The sequence below is a fragment of the Typopeltis vanoorti genome, chromosome 19 (genome assembly GCF_054136105.1).
Source record: "Typopeltis vanoorti isolate ZY-2024b chromosome 19, IOZ_Tvanoo_1.0, whole genome shotgun sequence".
Lineage (NCBI taxonomy): Eukaryota > Metazoa > Arthropoda > Arachnida > Uropygi > Thelyphonidae > Typopeltis > Typopeltis vanoorti.
Window position 1 is genome coordinate 80,787,862 of NC_143567.1, and position 23,169 is coordinate 80,811,030.

The 23,169-nt window shown below is 35.6% G+C and overlaps 1 protein-coding gene across 1 annotated transcript in view; it reads left to right on the top strand.

The window, feature by feature from the left end:
* LOC150096287 (uncharacterized) overlaps positions 1 to 23,169 on the top strand; it is a 438,969-nt gene that overhangs the window by 61,969 nt on the left and 353,831 nt on the right. The window contains exons 2-3 of the mRNA XM_090409023.1: positions 8,212 to 8,405; positions 18,845 to 18,903. Of these exons, the coding sequence (XP_090265149.1) occupies positions 8,212 to 8,405; positions 18,845 to 18,903 (253 nt within the window). The remainder of the gene's footprint in view (positions 1 to 8,211; positions 8,406 to 18,844; positions 18,904 to 23,169) is intronic.

Consider the following 23,169-nt stretch of genomic DNA (forward strand, 5'->3'; position numbering starts at 1 on the left):
TATATTTGTTATCCCAATTATAATCTTTAAAAGTACCTGTGTCATAACTATAAACAACATTACATGATAGCCAAAGTAATTAACTTTAATGAAATGAAAATACTGATATTTTGTACTGAAAATAGCAGTACATCATCAGTGCATAGAAACAAGCTAATAATAATAAAAAAAAAAAAACGGGAATACAGGGTACATACAACAATTGGTGGTTTACTAACAGTTCTGGATTAAACCTGTGGGAGGCCCCTAGGTAGTCGAAATCTCAGGACCCCCCCCCTTCACAAATTATCTACTAATACGTTTTTAATTTTGCCAACCAACAATTTTAATAAATCAATTTTATTACACAAAACAAACATTAACAATTATTAATATTATTAAACAATATTACATAATATTATTAAACAAAAAAGTAAGGAATTTTTAATTTTAATAAACAAACAAAACTTTAAACATTCACTTTCCTCAATTTTTTTGTGGTGAAATCTTTCAGGATATCTTGGAAGTCTACCTTTTGCAAGACGTCTTATTCAGTGGCCATAATGGTAAATAAGTTCAGTCGTTCTGGTGTCATTGAAGATCGTTGACAATTTTTCAGCAGTTTTAACTTCGAAAAGGTTTGTTCACCAGTTGTGTTCGTGATCATGAGACCCCTATAAATTCTTAATGCTGTTATAACATTTGGGAATGTTGATTGCACTATATATTCAAAAATGAGCTTGTATGATCGTAATTCTGGCACTGTTTCATCAGCTTTGAAATCTTCTAACTGTGATATGAAATACTTGAAATGAACCATTTCATCTGCAAACTCCAACTCGATGTCCTCAGGATAATTCTCTCTGAATCTTTGGGCAGCTTCTTTAATTTTGGCGTCTGTCTTTGATTGGAACTCGACAAGATCTTTAGTGTAAAGTTTTCCTTTCTTTCAGTTGATTCATTTTTTCTATCTTTTGGAAACAATTTAAGAAAGCTTGATGGTAATTTTCTTTCAAGATCAAGCCAATATTATTTTGATCTGTTGTTGTGGGGCCCCAAAATGGCATGGAGGCCAGTGCCTGCTCTGCCTATTTGGTAATCTGGCACTGTTTACCAATTAAAAACTGTTGTTGCATGCTAGAGATTAATATTAATAAATAAAAATCAAAAAAAAAAAATCAGCTAACAGCTTTTTATTCCCGTATAGGGAGTAGGCGAGGCCGTTTTAGCTCTATCTAACTTTTGGAGACTGAGTGGACAGTTCAATCTCCACTAGTAGCCAATCAGAGATAGCTGGCCCAAGGCTATCACTAATTAAGTGGCCTGAAGTGAAGAGGTGGCTCAATATATGCCATCATCTCGTGGTCCCTAACCCTAACACACTATATTTAATGTCTGAAATAGTGTGGGTTCTACAGTCGATTTTCTTGAGTTTATGGGATGAGAAACCCAAGTTTCTGGGACTAAAAACTCACTTGCCCATGCCAGAGATTGACTAACTCGGGAACCGATCGAAAAAAGGCTTAGAAAAATTTCCTCTAGTCGCTGAAAAGATTCGAAACAAAGTCTTCCTTCATGCCGTCAAGTGTCGTGGTGTGCAAACGCCACATCCACTGAGCTACACAGGCTAATATTAATAAATAATATTATTCAAAACTATTTTTGATTGTTACATAAAATGAGAATCTCCCAAACTTTTTGGGAGAGAGAGAGAGACAATCATTCCAATTCGGATTTGGTCGATGTAAAAGGCCTTCTCAAATTCCTTTGAAAAGGCATTCATATTTAAAACTACTTCTATGGAGAAGACAAGTTTATCCCACTGGATACTGTGTTTAGTGTCAATACTGTGTTGTGCCAGACCAGACTTTTTTTCAATAAATAATGTATTCAAGTTGCAAAGCCCTTTTATCGGCCAAATCTGAATCAGAATGATTGTCTCTCTCTCTCCCAAAAGTTTGGGCGATTCTCATTTTATGTAACCATCAAAAATAGTTTTTAATAATATTATTTATTAATATTAATTTATAGCATGCAACAGCAGTTTTTAATTGGTAAACCACTGATTGTTGTATGTGCCTTGTATTCTCATTTCTTTGATTTGCTTGTGTCTATACACTGATGATGTACTGTTATTTTCAGTAAGAAATATCCCAATTATTATTATTATTATTTTTTTTTTTTTTGCATCAGCAGCAGATGTTTTTTATTATTTATTATTATTTATTATTTATTATTATTTTTTTGCATTAAAAAAAAATAATAATAAATATGGTTATGTGAAACTTCTCAAAATTTGGAAAACAATAATTCTCAGATCTCCTACCAAACAGCCAAGGCTATTACCAGCAGATGAAAGCATTTCCTCCCCCATCTTAAGAGTTTTTGCTTACAGCCTAATCAGGGGCTGTTCATGCATAGGTACTGCAGAACTGCAGCACCCCAATTTACTCGATATATAAATATATTTATTAATTTATTTATATTTGCTTGTAATATTTAATTTTATCATCAACAATCCTATACAGTTCTCTTATTTTGTATAAAAAATAATAAAAATCCATCTTGTAGCACTTAGGAGGATGAAGGATGCTAGCAGCACTGTGTTTACCACAGTGTCATATTGCTATGCAGGCAATATGCACATCATAATGAGATGCAAGCTATTCGCATAATGTGGCACTGTCCATCATGCAGTTCCACTGTCGTTTATATGCAGTTTGCGCCAGTAGTAGAGTGTTCGTAGTGCTTATCGTGTTTACTCCGTCTCTTTAAATATTTGGACATTACAATTATAGACATAACATTTGTTATAGTTTTTATTTTAGAACATTATTGGAATTATGATAATGGATTTTATTTTTAAGTAATTTTGAATTATACTAAACTCTATAATTTTATCGATAATAAACAATATTTTTTCATGAAACAAAACAAGAAGAATATATTTTATTTTTAAATAATTTTGAATTATACCAAAAACTATAATTTTATTGATAATAAACAATATTTTTTCATGTTTAATTTTTCATGTTAAATTTTTACCATAATTTTGATATTTTATCCAAGTACATATACACTGTACTTACAGTGTGTATGTATATTTCAAAAGTTGCAGAACCCCCACGAGCTGCCACTGTGCCGAATATTATCATTATTTTTACTGGTACTCCATGGAGTCGAGACTTATTGCGAGAGACCCTCACTATCCATTAACACAATACCCATCATATATCTCCTTAAGCTTATTCTCTGTTGGGACACTCACAACTAATTCTGGCAATCCATTCCACTTATTTACCACTCTCTAAGTAAAGAACTTAGTCTATCCTTACTAACCACCCTCTTAGACAACTTCCAAGTGTAACCCCTAGTTTTCTCCGTATTCCCCATGTACTGAAAATTTTCTTTTGTGTCAGTGTATCCCTTCTCCTCTGCCTATCAGCTAAACTCTGCAACTTACACCCTTCAATCTATCCTCATAGGGAACATTTCACTTTCCTGTCACCAGCCTGGTTACTTCTCTCTGTTTCCTCTCTTCCACCTCCCATTCCCCTAGAAATGCAGCTGACCAAATCTGTCACAATAGCCAACATACGGCCAAATCATAGCCTTATAAAGAGAGATAATACTGAAATACTTGTCAATTTGTACTTCTTCAACATCCATCCAAGTAATCCTCTGAGCTTTTGCCAACTCTTGTAATATGTCTTCTGAATTTCAAATCTATATCCAACATCATCCCCAGATCCTTAGCCTCATCATTTTCCTGTAACCTAGTACCATCAATATGATATGAAGTATGCAATCTTTTCTTTCCAAAGTGCATTACCTTCCATTTTACAACATTGTACTGATAACCATTGTCCTTTACCCACACTGCTAATTTATTTAAATCATCCTGCAAGATATCTATATCAGCAATCTTGATCTCCCCAATTTTGCATCCTCAGCAAATAACTGAATAACCCCCTTCAAATTTTTCGCTATATCATTAATATAGAAATTAAAGAGTAGTGGTCCTAGTACAGAGCCCTGGGGCACTCCAATAGTCACCCACATTCACCTTGATTCCACTCCACCATACACCATCTTCTGATGTCTGTCTGTTAGCCAATTCCCCCCCCCCACACACACACATGCACCACCACCACCACCCTCCATGTCACCAGCCTCATATCTATTCCCATTTGCTCCAACTTATGTAATAGTTTTCCATGTAGTATTCTGTCAAATGCCTTTGCAAAATCCAGTATCAGTGTCACCATTTCTTTTATCCAATATTTTGCTGTTGCCTTGTAATCCTTGTAAATTATAAAATGTGAATAAATTACTGAGGCAGAACCTATCCTTTTCAAAGCCATGCTGCCCCTATAATGTATCATATTCCTATCTACCCATTCCTGAATTTTACTTTTAACCAACTTTTCCATTACTTTAACCCCTACTTCAGAGATACTAATTGGTCAGTAATTTGCTACTTCTGTCTTGTAGCTACTTTTATGTAACAGAACTATCTTACCCTTTTTCTGCTCCCTTGGAACCTTGCCAGAGCTCAGACTTAGATTAAACAACTTTGCCAGTGTTCCTGACAAAGTATTTTTCGATGTACTGAGTACCTCCAATTAATCTACCTCAGTTCTCATATCAGTCTCTGTCAAGTCAGTAACTGCAAAGTCGCCACCTGGATGATATACCCTTGCATAGTGATCACTCAGTAACTGAACTAATTCTTCTGCTTCTGTCACTTTCCTACCATCAACACTCAGTAATGTTATCTTTCCATAATCCTTCTTTCTCTTACATGCTATGTAGCAAAAAAACTCTTTTGGGATTTACTTTGATCTGCTTAGCTAATGTTCTCATTTAATCTGATTTAGCCTTCCTTACCATACTTCTTACCCTTCTTTCTTGCACTTTTTATTGCACATGTCTATGCTGATCTCTTTTTTGTTTATATTATATTCCTTCCACAATGCTTTCTTTTTTTTGCAGCTCCTGCTTTTTATTGTTACTCATCCACTTAATCCCTATTCGTTTATTATCCTGTCCCCTTGCTATGCAGTCTGATACTGCATTGCTCAAACAATCCTTGTTTGCTTTCCATGACATTCATTCCATGAGTTTCTTATGCCATGGCACTCATTCCATGAGTTTCTTATGCCATGGCACTGCTCAAAGCTGCCTTCTAAGTTTGTCATAATTGCTACATTTTGCAGTTCCACATAAACCCTCTCTTGTCTGAAAATTCTACATGTTGAGTAACCTTCCAGGACAAGACTGCATGATGACTCTCCCCATTGGAGGTAGAGTTTCTACTGCAGTTATAGATAGATCTTCTGATGCTATTAAAAGATCCAACACTCCCAAACCCTCTGGTTCCCTTCCATCACAAGTAATGTTTCATGTATTTATCCCTTAGTAACTGTATAAATTCCGTTTTCATTTTGCCATGTGTCCTTTCCTCTTTCCAATCTATATCACCATAGTTGAAGTCTCCCATGATAATTGCTCGGCCTGTATTCATTGTGCTAATCTGCTGATCCATGTCTTGACTGAAATTTCACATTGAGCAACTTCCCAGTACAAGACTGCATGGTCACTTACCTGATCAGAGGTAGAGTTGCTACTGTAGTTATACAGTAGCAAACAAATTAATTTGAACAAGCCGAATTTTCTTCCATTTGGTTTCTTTGGTTTTGGTTTGCTCTTTGGTTCACAATAATTTTGGTTTTGGTTTCAGTTTAGTATTTTTGGTGTTGGTTTCGATTTATTATTTTCAGTTTTGATGTTGCTTCACTATTTTGGTTGAGTGCTGTGTGTTTTAACTGGCTCTACGATATTTATTAATAGTGTTGCGTGTTTTTAATAGTGCAAGAAGTCGATATTCGTAGTGTTTTATTCATTTTGTATAGCTATAAAATGGTTACCTCTCCAAGAAAGTGTTATAAAATATGTACTCTTTCTCAGCACACATCCATGACTCAAAGATAAATTGCTAATGACTGTGGTGTTGGTTTAGGTACTATTAATGTGATTTTAAAGAGGTTTATAGAGAGAGAGAGAGAGACAGGTACCTTTCCTCTGACATAAAAAGAAAATGTTGGTGAAAAAGGAAAACGATACTTACTCAAGATCATTTAGTTTGGAAAAGCAAGATGAATCCAAGATTATCTGCTGTAGACTTAAATAGAGACTACAGCTAGTGGGATTAATGTTTCTGACATGACAGTCCATTGAAGATTGTTGGAAACAGGTAGGACTGCCCACAGACCAAAAAAGAAATATCCATTGGTGAAGGCTATGCAGTAAAAGAGTCTTCCAGCAGGCAAAAGTGTACAAAGATTGGACTGTAGAAGTGGAAGAAGATCATATTCTCAGATGACAGTCATTTCTTTATCCTAGGAGATCGAGTACCTGTGTTCACAAATCAGCAGCTAAGCAGTCTTCTTCTGCCCACCTTCAATAAGCTTCTAAACACTCAGCTAAAAAGATGTTCCTTGGTTGTTTTACGCATGATGGTCCAGGATCACTTGTGCCTGTTGACGATATGATGAAAAGTGACCAATACATAAAAATATCGGAGAAAAGAGTGGTCCCACAGATCCAGAAAGACAAAGAACTTATCTTCCAACAGGATCTCACTCCATGCCATACTTCAAAAAAAGTGAAAGAATTCCTCAAAAATCACAACATCCAGTTGCTTCAGCGGCCAGGTAACTCTCCTGACATTAACTCAATTTGTGGGCCATAGTGAAAAAGAGACTTTGAAAATTAGATAGTGATTCTAAGGATTACTTAATACGATCCAAAAATGTGTTCTACATTGATAGAGTCCATGCCTAAGTGAATTATTAATTCACTTAGGAACTTATTAGGAACAAATAAGTTCCTAATTTATGTATTTTTATGTATAATTTATGTATAAATTATACATAAAAATTATAAATTTTTACTTCTTTTTTTGCAAAATTAAAATTTTTCTATAAAATGTGAGTGTTTACATTAATTTGTTTACTTCTGTAGATAGATCTTCTAATGCTATTACCAACTTCAACACTCTGAAACCCCTGGTTCCCTTCATCACATGCTGTTTCTAATTATCCATTAGTAACTGTATAAATTCCGTTTCCATTTTGCCATGTGCCTTTTTCTCCTTCCAGTCTATATCCAATAGTTGAAGTCTCCCATGATAATTGCTCGACCTGCACTCATTGTGCTAATGCATGTCATCCATATCTTCTTCTGGACCCCCCAGGTCTATAGAAGCACCCAACAATATATTTTCTCCTATTGGCCTGTATTTCGTACTAGACAGCCTCAAATGAACCATTTATCTCAGATCAACAATCTTCCTTATCTCTGTTAAGTTCTTCAGCTATCATTAATAATACCTCTCCTCTTGCCCTATTTCCTCTATCTTCTCTGAAAATACAGTATCTGTTGCATTCTATCCCTATAATTATATCATTCTCTGACAACCAGGTCAAGTTGATATCAGTAATGTTTGGCCAAGTCAAGCTGACCAATGCCAAAAATTGTCCTTCTTTATATCTCATACTATACTTTGAGCATTCATTTGTGTACATGCATTTCAGCATCTCCTTGGGCTCACAGTTATACATAATGTTATTATCTGCCCATTTAGATTCAAAAGCTGTAAAACTGTACCCAGCTCTTCACAATCATTCCTGCACTCATACTCATCTATCCCTGAGATGGCTATTTCCTCACACTCATTCCTGCACTCACACCTCCGTTGTCCCAGGGGATGGCTAGGCACATGCTTGATTGCTTCTCCTTTCCCTAATATCTCTAATTTCTATGGTTTTGCGCCGAACAACACTTTCTCCAAGCATCTAACTCTGCAGAACCATTCAAGTGCAGTCCATCAGGCATATATAGGTCCTTTTGTCCATCAAATTTACTCCACACATCTATGAATATGAACTCTTAGATGTGTGGAGTGCATTAATGACTTAATCTTCTCATTAAGTCATTTGCAATTAGGGACCATCTTCTCAATTCTGTCCTATCATACCAAGGCAGCAAATCCACAATCTTTACTTTCTTAATCTTTATTTCTGCTTATATCTTCCATTTACTTTTTGTGTTGTTTCTGTGTATTATTTGATTTTTTTTTTTTTTTGAAGTTTTTGAAATATTATTTATATTAAACATTGAACAAATATCACTCTATGTTAATATATATATATATATATTTTATTCTAGTAATGAATTTAGCAGAGTTGTTGGAGAGGAATATTTGAAATATTTTGATTTTACACACACCACTCTTGATGTTGCCTTACGCAAGTTTCTTAAGCATTTCAGTTTGATTGGAGAAACACAAGAAAGAGAAAGAGTGTTAGTTCATTTTTCTAAAAGATATCTTGATTGTAATCCAGGTTCCTTTAGATCTCAAGGTAAGTTCACTTTTCTGTTTACTGCATTAAATTTTATTTCCAAAAACTTGGTCTTTTCAAAAGTATTTTGAGAAGGTTAAGTAGTTTATTGAGACCTTTGGAAACAGTAATAATAGCTTTCTAAGTAAATGATGTAGTTGGTAAAAAAATATTGCTTCAGCATCTGTATTAATGTGTATTTTAGTCACATTTATATTACTTATTTTATTTCTAAGGAAAATTGGCGTAGAAAAAAATTGGGTTCTGATTAAATAGGAGTTGTCAAAACCAGGTTTTTACTTTATGGTGTTTACTACAAATCAAACTGAAGAGAGATTCTGTTATTTTCTCTCTTTAAGCTGGTGTAGTTGGCCAAGTGGTTAATATATACCAACTCTACAACCAGTGACAATAAACATGCACAAAACCTCTATGTAAATCCATTGCCATTCCTTATATTTGTTTTTCTTAGGAAAAAATTTTTACATGTTCTTATAAGGTATAACATATGGCAGGTGCACTATCCTGATGAAAGATGATTTTTTTCTTCTGCAAACCAGGTCTTTTCTCATGAATTTTTTCATCTAGTATGGTTAAAAGATCAGAATAATATTCCCTGGTTATTGTTTTACCCATTTCAAGATAAACAAACAAGATTAATAAACAAAATTCCTTTAGCATCCCAAAACACTGATGGCATGACCTTTTCTGCTGATGGAACCAACTTTGTCTTCTTTGGTACTGAACAACTGGATTCTGTCCACTGTTTTGACTGCTGTTTGGATTCTGGTATGTAATGGTGAATCCAAGTCTCATCCATAGTAATAAATCGACGCATAAAATCAGTTTTATTCTTGTTAAAATGCTCCAAGCACTGTTCAGAAATTTTCATGCAAGTGTGTTTTTGATCTGCTGTGAGCAAGTGCAGCACCTATCTTGCACAAAGCTATTTAATTTGCAATTCTTCATACAAAATATATCCTACACGTTCTTTTGAAATGCCTATAGTCTCAGCAATTTCATGCACTTTGATTCGCCAGTCATCCAATACCATGTTGAAAGTTTATTTTTCACTTGGTTAGAGTATAATAAAATTAGTTTAATCCTTTATCCAAGTGTGAGTAAACAAAGTTTGCGCCTGAAAGTATCTTCAGGACTGGGGTGAGGTGGTACAACACCAGGGCAACTCATTGCAAAGGTGGAGCAAGCTACCAACTCTCCTATCTCAGTATCTCCTATAATGCAAAACACATCTCCTTGCAGATATGTCTAATGTTATGCATTAAGGGAAGGGCCACTACCCAGACTAGTTTCGACCTTTATTGAGGTCTCTTCAGTGGGAGCCAGGCCCAAGTGGAGATACCAGGCAGGTCATCTGGCCCTTCCCTTAATGCATAACATTCGACATATCCGCAAGGAGATGTGTTTTGCATTATAAGAGATACTGAGATAAGAGTGTTGGTAGCTTGCTCCACCTTTGCAACGAGTTGCCCTGGTGTTGTACCACCTTACCCCAGTCCTGAAGATACTTTCAGGCGCAAACTTTGTTTGCTCACACTTGGATAAAGGATTAAACTAATTTTATTATACGTCCAATACCATATCGTGCACTTGATCAATAATTTCTGGTGGTGGTGTTACACTTTTTGGACGTCCTTCTCGTGGATCATCTTCGAGGCTGGTACTGCCATGTTCAAACTCGGCAGCCCATTTCTTAATTGTCGAAAATGAAGGAGAAGAGTGCCCATAAACATTTCTCAACTTTGAATGAATTTCTTTTGCTGTTAAACCTTCTTTTACAAAGAATTTTATAACTGCACAATACTCAATTCAAAACTACTTGATAGAATGACTTGCAATTTCCCATGGATGCTTATGACAGAGGTACCAACTTAGAAAAAAAAAATCTTGCCGATAGTGTTGTCATCTATGGTCGAGGCCGAGAACTTTCAGACCACCCTCGTATATTTCTTTCTCTAGCCTCTAGAAACATCCAACTGATTTTCTCATTCTGTCATCCTCTACTTCATGCCATACTGTCTAAAAACCATGGCCACTATTTCTCCTTATCTCTTCTTGTGCAGGTATAATTCCCCTTCATCAAAAGCCCTTCCCTTCTAGCCTTTCTTATGCTCCAGAAAAAAACATTATACTCATCCATCTCTCTTCCAGTCAGGATATCATTCTCATCTACCTATTTCACTTATGGCAACTATTTTTGGGTGAATAAACTTAATCAGTGTAAAGATTTCATGTCCTTATTTCTTATGCTTGGCATTCATAAATAAGCAAAGCAATTCATTTCTATAACCAGTCCTACGAATGCCTTGCCCTCATTTTTGGCTTCCCCACACATACTCCTTTCCTCTTACATTTATAACTCATTACCCCTATATATTTTTCCATACTCAGCTTGCTATCCATTCCATTCCTCTGTCGACCTTTTCCATACATAGATTCATTACTTCTTCAGAATCCATTATCTTTATGCTGTGTCTCCTGCTTCACCTCAGTTTTCCTATTCATTTTGCATCTCTTTTCTCATATTCTTATTTCCCATGCTACTTTCCTCTCCATTCACGATTAAGTCTCATCTGTTCCACACTCGTGTTCTTTTGCATCACATCTGACTTTCTCTGATTCTTTGTACACATCACTCCAGTACGCTTTCTTCCAGCAATGGCTTCTCTGGTTGATTCATGCTAAATCCATTCAAACACTTTGTATTTTTTTTTATATCCCTTGATTATTTTTGCTCACCATCCCAATTCATCATTGTCATACCTGACCAGCCCACTATTTCTTCTACTACACTGTTGAAAGTTTATTTTTCACTTGGTTAGACTATAATAAATTTAGTTTAATCCTTTATCCAAGTGTGAGCAAACAAAGTTTGCGCCTGAAAGTATCTTCAGGACTGGGGTAAGACAAGGTGGTACAACTGGGAAACTCGTTAGGAGTGATGAGAGAGATAGGAGTGATGTTACCTTGCTCCACCTTTGCAACGAGTTGCCCGGTGTCATACCACCTTACTCCAGTCCTGAAGATACTTTCAGGCGCAAACTTTGTTTGCTCACACTTGGATAAAGGATTAAACTAAATTTATTATAGTCTAACCAAGTGAAAAATAAACTTTCAACATCTTTCTCTAAATCCAGAGTAATTTAATAAAAAGGTGGCACATCGTTTGGCAACTCCTATAGGTAGAGATGACCTTGCTAATGCTTCTGCCTGGTATCTCCACTTGGGCCTGGCTCCCACTGAAGAGACCTCAATAAAGGTCGAAACTAGTCTAGGTAGTGGTCCTTTCCTTAATGCATAACATTATACATATCCACAAGGCGATGTGTTTTGCATTAATGGAGATACTGAGATAGGAGTGATGTTAGCTTGCTCCACCTTTGCAACGAGTTGCCCGGTCTTGTACTACCTTACCCCAGTCCTGAAGATACTTTCAGGCACAAACTTTGTTTGCTCACACTTGGATAAAGGACTAAACTAAATTTATTATACTACACTGTTGTCTTTCACTCTTCCAAATAGTCTGTTGATATCCATCATCATCATATTATCCCTTGCTGAATCAAAACATTTGTTCCCACAACCATCAACTGCATTGTTCATCTTCTATCATGGAAAAAAAATTTTGTGCACCTTCTCATCCACACACACACTCCTTTTATAACTAAATCTCCATGTGGTTTCATTAGAGTCATTCATTACCTGTTTTTCTCCACTATTGAGTTTCATTTTATTTGTTTACATGTTTCTGTTTGTATCTACCTAGTAGCTGATTTTTTTTTAAGACCAGCCTTATATACTCAAGCTATATAATCTCATCCAGAGCAGGCTTTTACAAACATCCATGCCCATGCCGGCATTTGAACCCATGATCTGTTGGTTGGAGAGCAAGTATGCTATCTACTCATCCAATCTGGCCAGCATCTTAATTTATATATGCCTCATCATCTTGTTGCACTTATTTCTCTCACCCTTGTGTTGGATACAATTTTTGAATGATATTTTTGTCATCTGGTCTGCTTCACCTAATATCCTTCAAATTTACTTCATCACTGCCTTAAATTTACATTAGAACATGAGCATGATAATTCTTTACCTTTTATAACCTGTCTCATACACTCATACTAAAATTTAATGGAATGAATATAGCACAAAGAGAAATAATTAAACACCAGGTTTAATCATTCTAGTATTTCGTCTCTGTCACAGAGACATCTTCAGGAATCATCATCATCATCATTATCAAATTCCTGCCATGTACCCTCAAGGGGTGTACAGGATATGACAGTACTACATGAAAAAAAATTACATCATTACTAACTTCCTATCTACAATTTTCCTCCAAATCAGTCTGTTACTTGTCAAGTCTCCAACATTTTCAGATCTTATATTTCTATCGTCTAAGGCACTTTGTACCATATCAATCCACCTATATCTTGATCTTCCTCTGGGTCATTTTCCTGCCAACCTGGCAGAGAACACTTGTTTTGCTAATCTTTCCTCTCCCATTCTATTTAAGTGACCATACTACCACCTGAGATTAGCTCTGCTAACGCATTCCTGGATGCTGACAATGTCAAGTTCTTTCCTAATATCCTCATTTTTAATATGATATTGCCATTGATGCCATCTGTTCACGCCTCTAATCTTTCTAAGGACTCTCATATCTGCGGTCTCTAGTCTTTGGTCAAGTGTTTTACTTTTGACCCAGCTCTCAGATCCATAAGTTAAAACTGGTTTGAACACTGTCTTGTATACAGCTAATTTAGTGTTCCGACTAATTTCTTTTTTATTCCATATGAATTTATTCAATTGACTTCCCACCATACCAGCTTTGCTGATTCTGTTGTCTATTTCTATATTTAATTTACCATCTTCAGTAAAAATTGTGCCTAAGTAGCTGAAATGTTTTACTTGTTCCACAGGTTCTCCATTCACAACACAGTTGACATTTTCAATGATTCTGCCTATTTTCATTATCTTTGTCTTTTTATTGCTGACCTTCATACCATATCTATTACAACAGCTATTCAATTTAGTCAGAGAATCTTGCAGACTTGTAGCGGATTTATTTAGAAGTATAACATCATCCGCATAAAGCAAAGAGCTGACATTAACATCTCCAATTTTGATATCAGGTTTAATACCACATTCCTTCATAATGTGATCCATATAGATAATGTACATCCTTGTCTCACACCAGATTTAACATTAAACCATCTTCATGTACTTCCTTTAATTCTAACTGCTGACTTACAACTCAAATAAAGACTACGTATTGCTTGATATAATGCCCCATTGACACCATATAACTGCAGCGTATTGAATAGCTTCTCTCTTGGCACCTTGTCATATGCCTTTTCCAAATCGACAAAACTTAAATACAGATCTTTGTTGAATTCCCATGCTTTCTCGACCATTTGTCGTAAAGTGAAGATCTGATCCTGACAGCCTCTATTTGGCCTGAATCCAGCTTGTTCTTCACCAAGCTTTTCTTCCACAATACTTCTCAACCGTTTCTCGAGTATACTTGCATAGATCTTGCCAGGAACACTCAGTAGGGAAATACCTCTGTAATTCTCACATTCAGTTTTATTTCCCTTTTTATATATGGGTACTATGAGAGCTCTACTCCAATAATCGGGAATTCGTCCCTCTGTCCAGGCTTTCTGAACTATGCAGTGCAACCACTGTAAGACTTTTATACCACCATACTTCAGCATTTCTAGTCAAATATCATCTACTCCTGCTGCCTTTCCACATTTCAAGCCTTTGATGGCTTTTTCTACTTCAAGTATGGATATGTATTCCTGACCGCATGCCTGGTCAGTGTTTTTTATCACTGTGCTGTCATCACTGCTTGTTTCATTTAGCAGTCTTTCAAAGTAATTACTCCATACTTCAAGGATATCTTTTTCTCCTGTTTTCATGTCACCTTTATCATCTCTAACTCCTTTTACAGCACTCCTTCCTCCATTCCTAAGCTTCTTCAACCACCTCCAGAATATTTTGCCACCTTCTTGATATTTATTTTCTATATTCTTGCCAAAGTCCTCCCATGACTTTTGTTTAGCTAGTTTTACACACTGTTTAGCTTTCTTACATTTGTCTCTGTATTCTGTAAGAGTAAAAGCTGACTTATTTGCCAGGAACTTTTGATATGCTTTCTTCTTTTCTTTTACTGCCTCTTTAACTTCCTGTGTCCACCAGGGAGTTCTAATTTTTTTATCCTTGCACACAACCTCACCACATGCCTCTCTGGCAGAATCAATCAATGTTTTCTTCAGAGTTTGCCACTGAATCTCCAAGGTTTGATTCCTGTTCTCAAAGTCTTTCATTTTCTTTTCAATAATTTTTCTGTATTTTAGTCTACAGTTCACCTCTGAGAGCTGCTCTACTTTTATTCGCTTTAAAACTTTCTTACATGATATTCTTTTCAATATGAAATTCAATTTTATTCTGCTCAAGACTAAATAGTGATCACTTCCAATTTCAAATCCTCTGTACACTCTGGTGTCCTGCACCAGGGAAAACACATCACTATCAACAATAATATAGTCAATGAGACTTTTCTTATTCCTAGCCTCTTCTCTCCATGTGAATTTGTGCACATTTTTATGTTGGAACATGGTGTTAGTAATAACCATTCCATGTCCTGAGCAGAAATCCAACAGATATTTGCCATTATTATTAGCTTTGCTCTTTTCTCCAAATTTTCCCAAAATATTTTTGTATGTCTCACAATCATTTCCTACTCTACTATTTAGATCCCCAACAAGGACCAACTTTTCCTTTTTCATTGTGTCAGTTGCTTTTTCTAAAGCCTCAAAAAATTCCTCCACTTCTACCTTAGTAGAGCCTTCTGTGGGACCATAGGCACAAATAAGTCTCATTGTCCAGTTCCCCATTCTCATATTTGCCCACATTACTCTACTTGAGACTGACTGCCATTCAAGAAGATTAGCCTCGTATTTTGTGTTGAATGCTATGGCTACTCCTTCTTTTCCTCAATTGTCATTGCCTGAATATAACATTTTGTATTTATTGCTCAGAAAGATCTCACCAGTTTTGGTCTTTTTTGTTTCAGTTACCCCTATTATGTCGATCTGGTACTTATCTAATTCCTCAGCTAGCTTCATTACTTTGCCATTCAGGCTTCTTAAGGAAGGCTTCTTCTATCTTCAGGAATACAATATTAAAATTTAATAACACACACAAAATAGTAAGTGGAAGAAATTAGACTATTCATAGCCTAAAGTTCTATGAGAAATACCCTCTATGGGTACTGTTGGCTAGCCTTAGTTGTTGGGTGTGAGGCCTAAGAATTGACGTTTACCAAATCTTGGGAAATTTAACACAATCATATGTATTAGACTGTGTTTTTATTTATTTTTCAATTTGCTCCTGATTCTAAAAAGAATCGTTCAAGTTTGTATTTACTGTGATAAAGCGCAATAGTTTTCTTCCATCTAATTCTGTGCAAAGTATTCAAGGTATGATCAGCTAGACCTGACTGACCATAGTTGTGGAAGCAAATGTATTTTTGTGTTTGTCTAGGTGGATGTTAGTAGATCTCTCAATCTGAGCATAATATGATAAGTTGCAAGAACAAGAGTGTAAAACACCTGGAATAGAGAGTGGAGAAGGGAAACCAGCTTCTGATAAGGCTTGAAATCAGTGCAGATATTATATTTCTTTAAAGTTCTGACTATTTTTTGTGAAGTGCCTTGAATATAGGAAATAGTAATGGCATTAGTGTAGTCTATATGTTGAGAGGGATGTGAGGAGAGTGGATGGACAGATAATTTGTAGATCTTTTTTTGGCAAGTAACCATTACACAGGAAGGTCTGGCAAATAAAGGAAAATTCAGCTAAGGTAATCCTGGGTAGAACAAAGGTTGGAAGCTCTGTCGACAAGGGTTTTGATAACACCATATTATCGAGAAGGGAATGATGGGAAAGTTTATGTATGTATGTATGTATGTATGTATGTATGTATGTACCTGTATGGGTGGGTTGTCTGTAAACTGAGAAAGGAGTGCCATTGGGTAGATGTGTAATTGGAGTGTCAAAAAAAGCAGGCTGTTATTCTCTTTTCTATAGTGAACTGAGTTGTGTACTGGATGTTGAGGTGGAGGAGAAAAGAGTCTGTGTCTGATCCATGTAACAAATAGAGAACACATTATCAATATATCTTAGCCAAACAGAAGGTTCAAGAATGGCAGTATGAAGAGCATGTTTTTCAAAATGCTCCATGTAGAAATTGGCCACAGGAAGGAGCCCATGGAAATATCTTATCTGTTTAAATAAGGTGTCTTTCCAAGAGAAGTATCCAGTATGAATGACAAATTTAAAGAAAACAATAATGTCAGGGAAGGAACATTTTTCAGTAAATTTAAAGTGTGAGAAAGGGGAATATTGTAAATAAGTAGGTGACATCAATGCTCACTATGATATCATTATTGTTTAAAATTCAATTTTGGATTAAAGATTTGAAATATGTGGAATTTTTATATAAGATGAAGTTTGGCTAGTAAGTGGAATTAAAGATTTAGCTAACTGTTTGTCTAATTTAAAGGAAGGGAGTCAGTAGCATCTACTATAGGATGGAGAGGCTAACTTAGGTTTATGAATTTTGGGCAATCTGTATATCTGAGGGGAGGGGACTAAAATGGTTGAGATTTTTGACAACTTTAGGAGTCCAAGATGTGACATTTTTAGAAGCCTTTTTAACTGTTTTTTTTTTTTTTTTTTTTTTTTTTGAAAAAAGAAACATGGATGATATTCTATGCATCGGAAAACCAACATGCATCACCACCTTACAACGTCTCTTAACAATTACAGCAACAAACTAAAATTCACAATAGAAACAGAACAGGACAAATCCATCAATTTCGTGAACTTGGTTTACCAAGTGAACCAAGGTCACTTGATTACCAAGTGAAAAATAAACTTTCAACATCTTTCTCTAAATCCAGAGTAGTAATTTAATAAAAAGGTGGCACACCATTTGGCAACTCCTATAGGTAAAGATGACCTGCCATTGCTTCTTCTGCCTGGTATCTCCACCTCTGGGCCTGGCTCCCACTGAAGAGACCTCAATAAAGGTCGAAACTAGTCTGGGTAGTGGCCCTTCCCTTAATGCATAACATTACATATCCACAAGGAGATGTGTTTTGCATTATGGGAGATACTGAGATAGGAGTGATGTTAGCTTGGTCCATCTTTGCTACAAGTTGCCCGGTGTTGTACTACCTTACCCCAGTCCTGAAGATATTTTCAGGGGTGCAAATTTTGTTTGCTCACACTTGGATAGAGGATTAAACTAAATTTATTATAGGAATTGAAGTAGCAGGGTACAGCATTTTTCTGCAGGATAGAAATGGAAAACACAGTGGTTGAGTACTGCTTATGATAAGTGATGACTTATGTCCTCTAAAAGTGGAGGGTTTGGAAGGCAGTGATACTAATGGTTTTGAAAGCATATGGTGTGAGGTAGAAGTGGCCAAGACAGGATTTGATCATAGCATCAGAAGAGCTGATAATAAGTGAGGTGACATCTCTCCCACCAGTTGGAGAGAGTGACCATGTGGTTTTGACTTGGAAAATGAATAGGCATGCAGGAGTATCAAAGAAAAGGGAACGTATGTGGAATTATAAGGCAGGTGATTATAATAGTCTTAGGTATCAACTAGGGGCAGTTCCATGGAGGTAGAATTGGAAGGCCAGGATATCATTAGTGCTTGGGAAATTGTGAAGGAATATTTGATAACAGCAATAGTAAGCTGTATTCCACGAGTGAAGAAGTGGACACAATTTGGTGTAAAGTGGATGACAAACAATATCAAACAGGAACTCCAGTTGAAAAAGAGGCTATGAAAGAGATATAAGGAGACAGGTGAAGAGCAGATGCATGAAGAATATAAGACACAGACCAGGAGAGTGACTAGTATGGTAATGAAGGCAAAACTGGAATATGAGAAGAGATTGGCCCTAAGATCCAAAGAAAATCCTAGGGAATTTTTTTTTTTAACTATGTGGCCAGTAGGAGGAGAAATGATTGTGGAAGAATGACATTGCAGGATAAAAATTGGAATAGAGTGACTGATGCAGAGGACATTGTGGAATTATTGCCCTGTTTGATTTAATTTAAGCAAATCATTTTGTGCATCATACACTCATATTTTATTATGGTGGGTTTGTAAGGACCAAGGAAATAGTTTGTTATAGTGGACTTTAGAAATTCACTGCACCAAGATTTTTGTGGGCAAGATTTTTCAGTAGTTTATTATAGAATAAATTTATTGTCATGGGCTTTGCCATTGGGAAAGTTGACTGTAAATTATATAAGCTTGTCTTCATTTCCAGTTTTGATTTTGTGAAAATTTGCTTTAAGGAAATAACATAAATTGCAAATAATGATTCCTCTTTTATAATAGATGCAGCTCATACCTTAACCTGTGCAATGATGCTTTTGAATTCTGATCTTCATGGTGAAGTAAGCAGTTTGCTTCAGTTTATTTATTTTAATATATCAGATGATTAAAGTATTGCACATTGATAAAAAATAATAGATGTTTGATTATTTGGAATTATCTATGTGAAATGTTAATATTAAATATATTTACTATTATGAAGTGAAAATGCAATACTAACAAAATAAATAAAATAAAAAAAATAAAAAACAAAACAAAGTAAAAATAAATTGTATGAATAGTTCATCAATGACACAGCTTGTTGGAGTGCATTAATTCCTTGCCTTTCCTCTGGAAACTTATTGCACTTACTTTCTCCTTAAAAAAAAATTCACTAATTGTCATGCTCATTATATACAAGTACAACACCACTGATTTACTGGCAACAGATGGTCCAGCACCTCCTTTAGGCCAGACAAAAGTTTGAGAGTGTACTTGAAATTCTTGTAACCACCTGACTAGTTAACTGGTTTGCCACATATGGCATTGCCTGTGTGCATGGGTCAGTTCACAGTAGTGGTGTGTCAAGATCCAGTTACTCTGTATCATTTATACTAATATATTTCATTTACTCACTTAGTTCACATTTAATATTTATTATCCTTCACTTACACTTTGTCTCATTTATATCAACTCTTTACAACTCTTATACCTCCTATATATGAGCTTAAGTAAATTGCATTCCCATAGTTTATTTTCATATTTCTTTAGAGACCTGGGAGGGATATAATTAGTGGGTGGGAGGTGTATACTCATAAATTATTATTACATGAACTCCATTGGTCCAGCAAAACAACTAATCCAACATGGCTCTGGAACCAACAGTGCAAGAAAAAAATCAGTGGTGTACCTGTATGTGTTTATAACTTTTAGTATGCCTCTTACTAACACCATCTTCTAAAAATTTCAGTGGTATCTGATATCCTTCACTTATGTCTCAGTTATATCAACTCTTTATAACTCTTATCATCCTATATATGAGGTTAAGCAAATTGCATGTCCACAGTTTGTTTTCATATCCAGCATTTAATAGTCTTTAAATGTGTTTACCAAGTACTGAACCTTTTCTGATTCACAAATAACAAATGTTTCTTCATTATCCTAATGGTAAAGCATATAAATTTGCACCTAACAAGTCTTGTGACTTAATCATGGATACAGCAGGACAATAATTTTTTTTGTTTCTGTGTGTCAATATCATATTGCCAATCTTATCTCTGTTTTTAGTGTTCATTGCTTCATCACATCTGTATAACCTCACTCACTTACACACAAACAAAAACACTATCTTTCCAGAAGTCATGGGATGTAGCTGTGATTTCAATAAATGTATGTAATTATGCAATATACTCTATATGCAAATATTGTGGCCTATAAAGGAGAACTGTTCATTCAGAAGATTTTAAATTTTGTGCAAATTCTGTTAATTCTGTCTACATTTAAAGATTCAGCACCTTTCTTTTCAGAGAGGACTGACTTACATATCATTTGGAACAAATTTCTCTCTGTATGGTCACAGACAATTAAGCTTTACTTAATTCTATGTGACCACACAATGAGACATTTTTTTGAAAATCAGTAAATGTTTGTTATTGTAATCCTATACATGAGAGGTTGTTTAACCTATAATTGCTGAACCATGGATAAGCAGAAAGTTGAGAAGAGAGAGAGAGAGAAGAAACTTGTTCATATTAGTTTTGAAGGTCTTAGGATTAGAAATATACTCATTAGGAAACATAAAATAGGAGATTATTCCAAATGACAGTAGAAGGAATGAATGAAGGAGAAGAAACATGTACAATAGCAATTCAATTGCAGGAGTGTTGAATTGCTATTGTACATGTTTTATCGGATTTAGACTAGAAGAAGATGTGGCCAATTTCATCAGCAGATTATCACAATGAGTGCAGGTTCAGCAATTATCATGGGAAACTTCCACTATGGTGATATAGATTGGAAGAAGAAAAGGGCATGTGGCAAAATGGAAATGGCATTTATACAGTTACCAAGGGATAATTACCTGAAACAGCATGTGATGGAAGGGACCAAGGGTTTTTAGAGTAGTGTTGGATCGTTTAATAGCATTAGAAGATTTATCTATAACTGCAGTAGCAACTCTACCTACAGTTGGGAAAGTAAGAAAGTAACCATGCAGTCCAATTCTGGGAGGTTGCTCAAAATGTAGAAATTTTGAGAAAGGGTTTATGTGGAACTTCAAAGGTAGCAATTATGACAACCATAGAGGGCAACTTGGAGCAGTGCTGTGGTATAAGAAACTACATGGAATGAATATCATTAGTGCATGGGAAGTGATCAAAGATTGTTTGAGCAAGGCAGTATCTGAGTGCATATCCACAATCAGGAGGATAAACCCAGTAGGGATTGAGTGAATGACTAGCAATATAAAACAGGAACTGCAAAAAAAAGAAAGCATTCTGAAAGGAATATAAACAACAAGGTGATCAGCATACCCATGTGCAGCAAGAAGGGTAACTAGTATGGTAATGAAGGCTAAATAAGATTACAAGAGAAAATTAGCTAAGCAGACCAAATTAAATCCAAAAGAGTTTTTTCTTTATGTAGCAAATAAGAGAAAGAATGACTGTGGAAAGATAACTTTACTCAATGCTAATGGTAGGAAAGTGACAGAAGCATAAGATATAGTTCAGTTACTAAGTGATCACTTTGCAAGGGTATATCATCCAGGTGGTGACTTTGCAGTTACTGAGGTGCAGAGATTGATGTGTGCATTGAGGTATATGAACTAGAGATAGTCATTTATATTGAAAAATATCAATGTGAATACAGCAGTAGGCCTGGATGCTTTGTCAGCTCTTGTGCTGTGAGAATATGCAGATTAACTGGAAGTGCCTCTGATGAAGTTGTTTAATCTAAGTATCAGTTCTGACAAGGTTCCAAGGGAGTGGAAAGAGGGTAAGATAGTTCTATTACATAAAAGTAGCTCCAAGACAGAAGTTGCAAATTACAGATCAATTAGTATCTCTGGAGTAGTGGTTAAAGTATTGGAAAAGTCAGGTAAAAGTAAAATTCAGGAATGTGTGGATAGAATATGATACTCTGTAGGGGTAGCATGGCTTTGTAAAAGGTAGGTCCAGCCTCAGCAATTTATTCACATTTTATAATAAGGTGAGAGCAAAATTGGATAAAGGAAATGGCAACATCATAATACTGCTGGACTCTGCAATGACATTTGACAGAATACTGCATTGAAAACTATTATATAAGATTGGTGTAAATGGGAATGGATATGAGGCTGGAGACATGGATAGAGGAATAGCTAATAGACAGACATCAGAGGGTGGTGTATGGTGGAGTTGAATCAAGGTGAATGAGAGTGAGATATGGAGTTTCCCAGGTCTCTGTACTAGGACCACTATGCTTTAATTTGTACATTAATGATATAGTGGAAGATTTGATTGGGAATATGCAGTTGTTTGATGATGATGCAAAACTAGGGAGGGCAATAGTTCATAAAAGTGATATAGTTATCTTGCAGGATGATTTAAATAAATTAGCAGTGTGGACAAAGAACAATGGTTGTCAATACAGTGTTGTAAAATGTAAGATAATGCACTTTGATGAAAATATTATATATATATATACTTTGTATCATATTGATGGTACGATATTACAGGAAAATAAATGATGATGATGATGCTAAGAATCTGGGGATGAATGTAGATAGAGATTTGAAATTCAGAGGACATATTGCAAGAGTTGGCAATAGCACAGAGGAATACTTGGATGGATGTTTAAGAATACATTGACAAGAAAAGATAGAGAGTTTATTATCTCTCTTTATAAGGCTATGATTCAGCCACATGTTGACAGAGTTGGTCACATGCATTTCTTGGGGATCAGGGAGTGGTGGAGAGGATTCAGAGATGAGTGACCAAACTGGTGACAGGTCTGTGGAATGCTCCCTATGAGAATAGATTGAGGTTGCAGAGTTTAGCTGACAGGTGGAGGAGAGGGGGATATAATAGAAACTTATAAGTTACTGAAGTGATTCTATAAGATTGACACAGAAGAAATTTTTGAATACCTAGGGAATATTGGAAAAACAAGGGGTCACACTTAGGAGTTGTCTAAGGGTGTGTAATTAGTATGGGTGTGCAGAATCAGTTCTTTACTTGGAGAGTGGTAAATGAGTGAAAAGAATTGACAGAGTGGTTGTGAGTGCCCCAACAGTGATTAGGTTTAAGTAGATGTGTGATAGGTATTGTGTTTATGGATTGAGTGGGTCTCCTGCAATGAATCTTTTGACT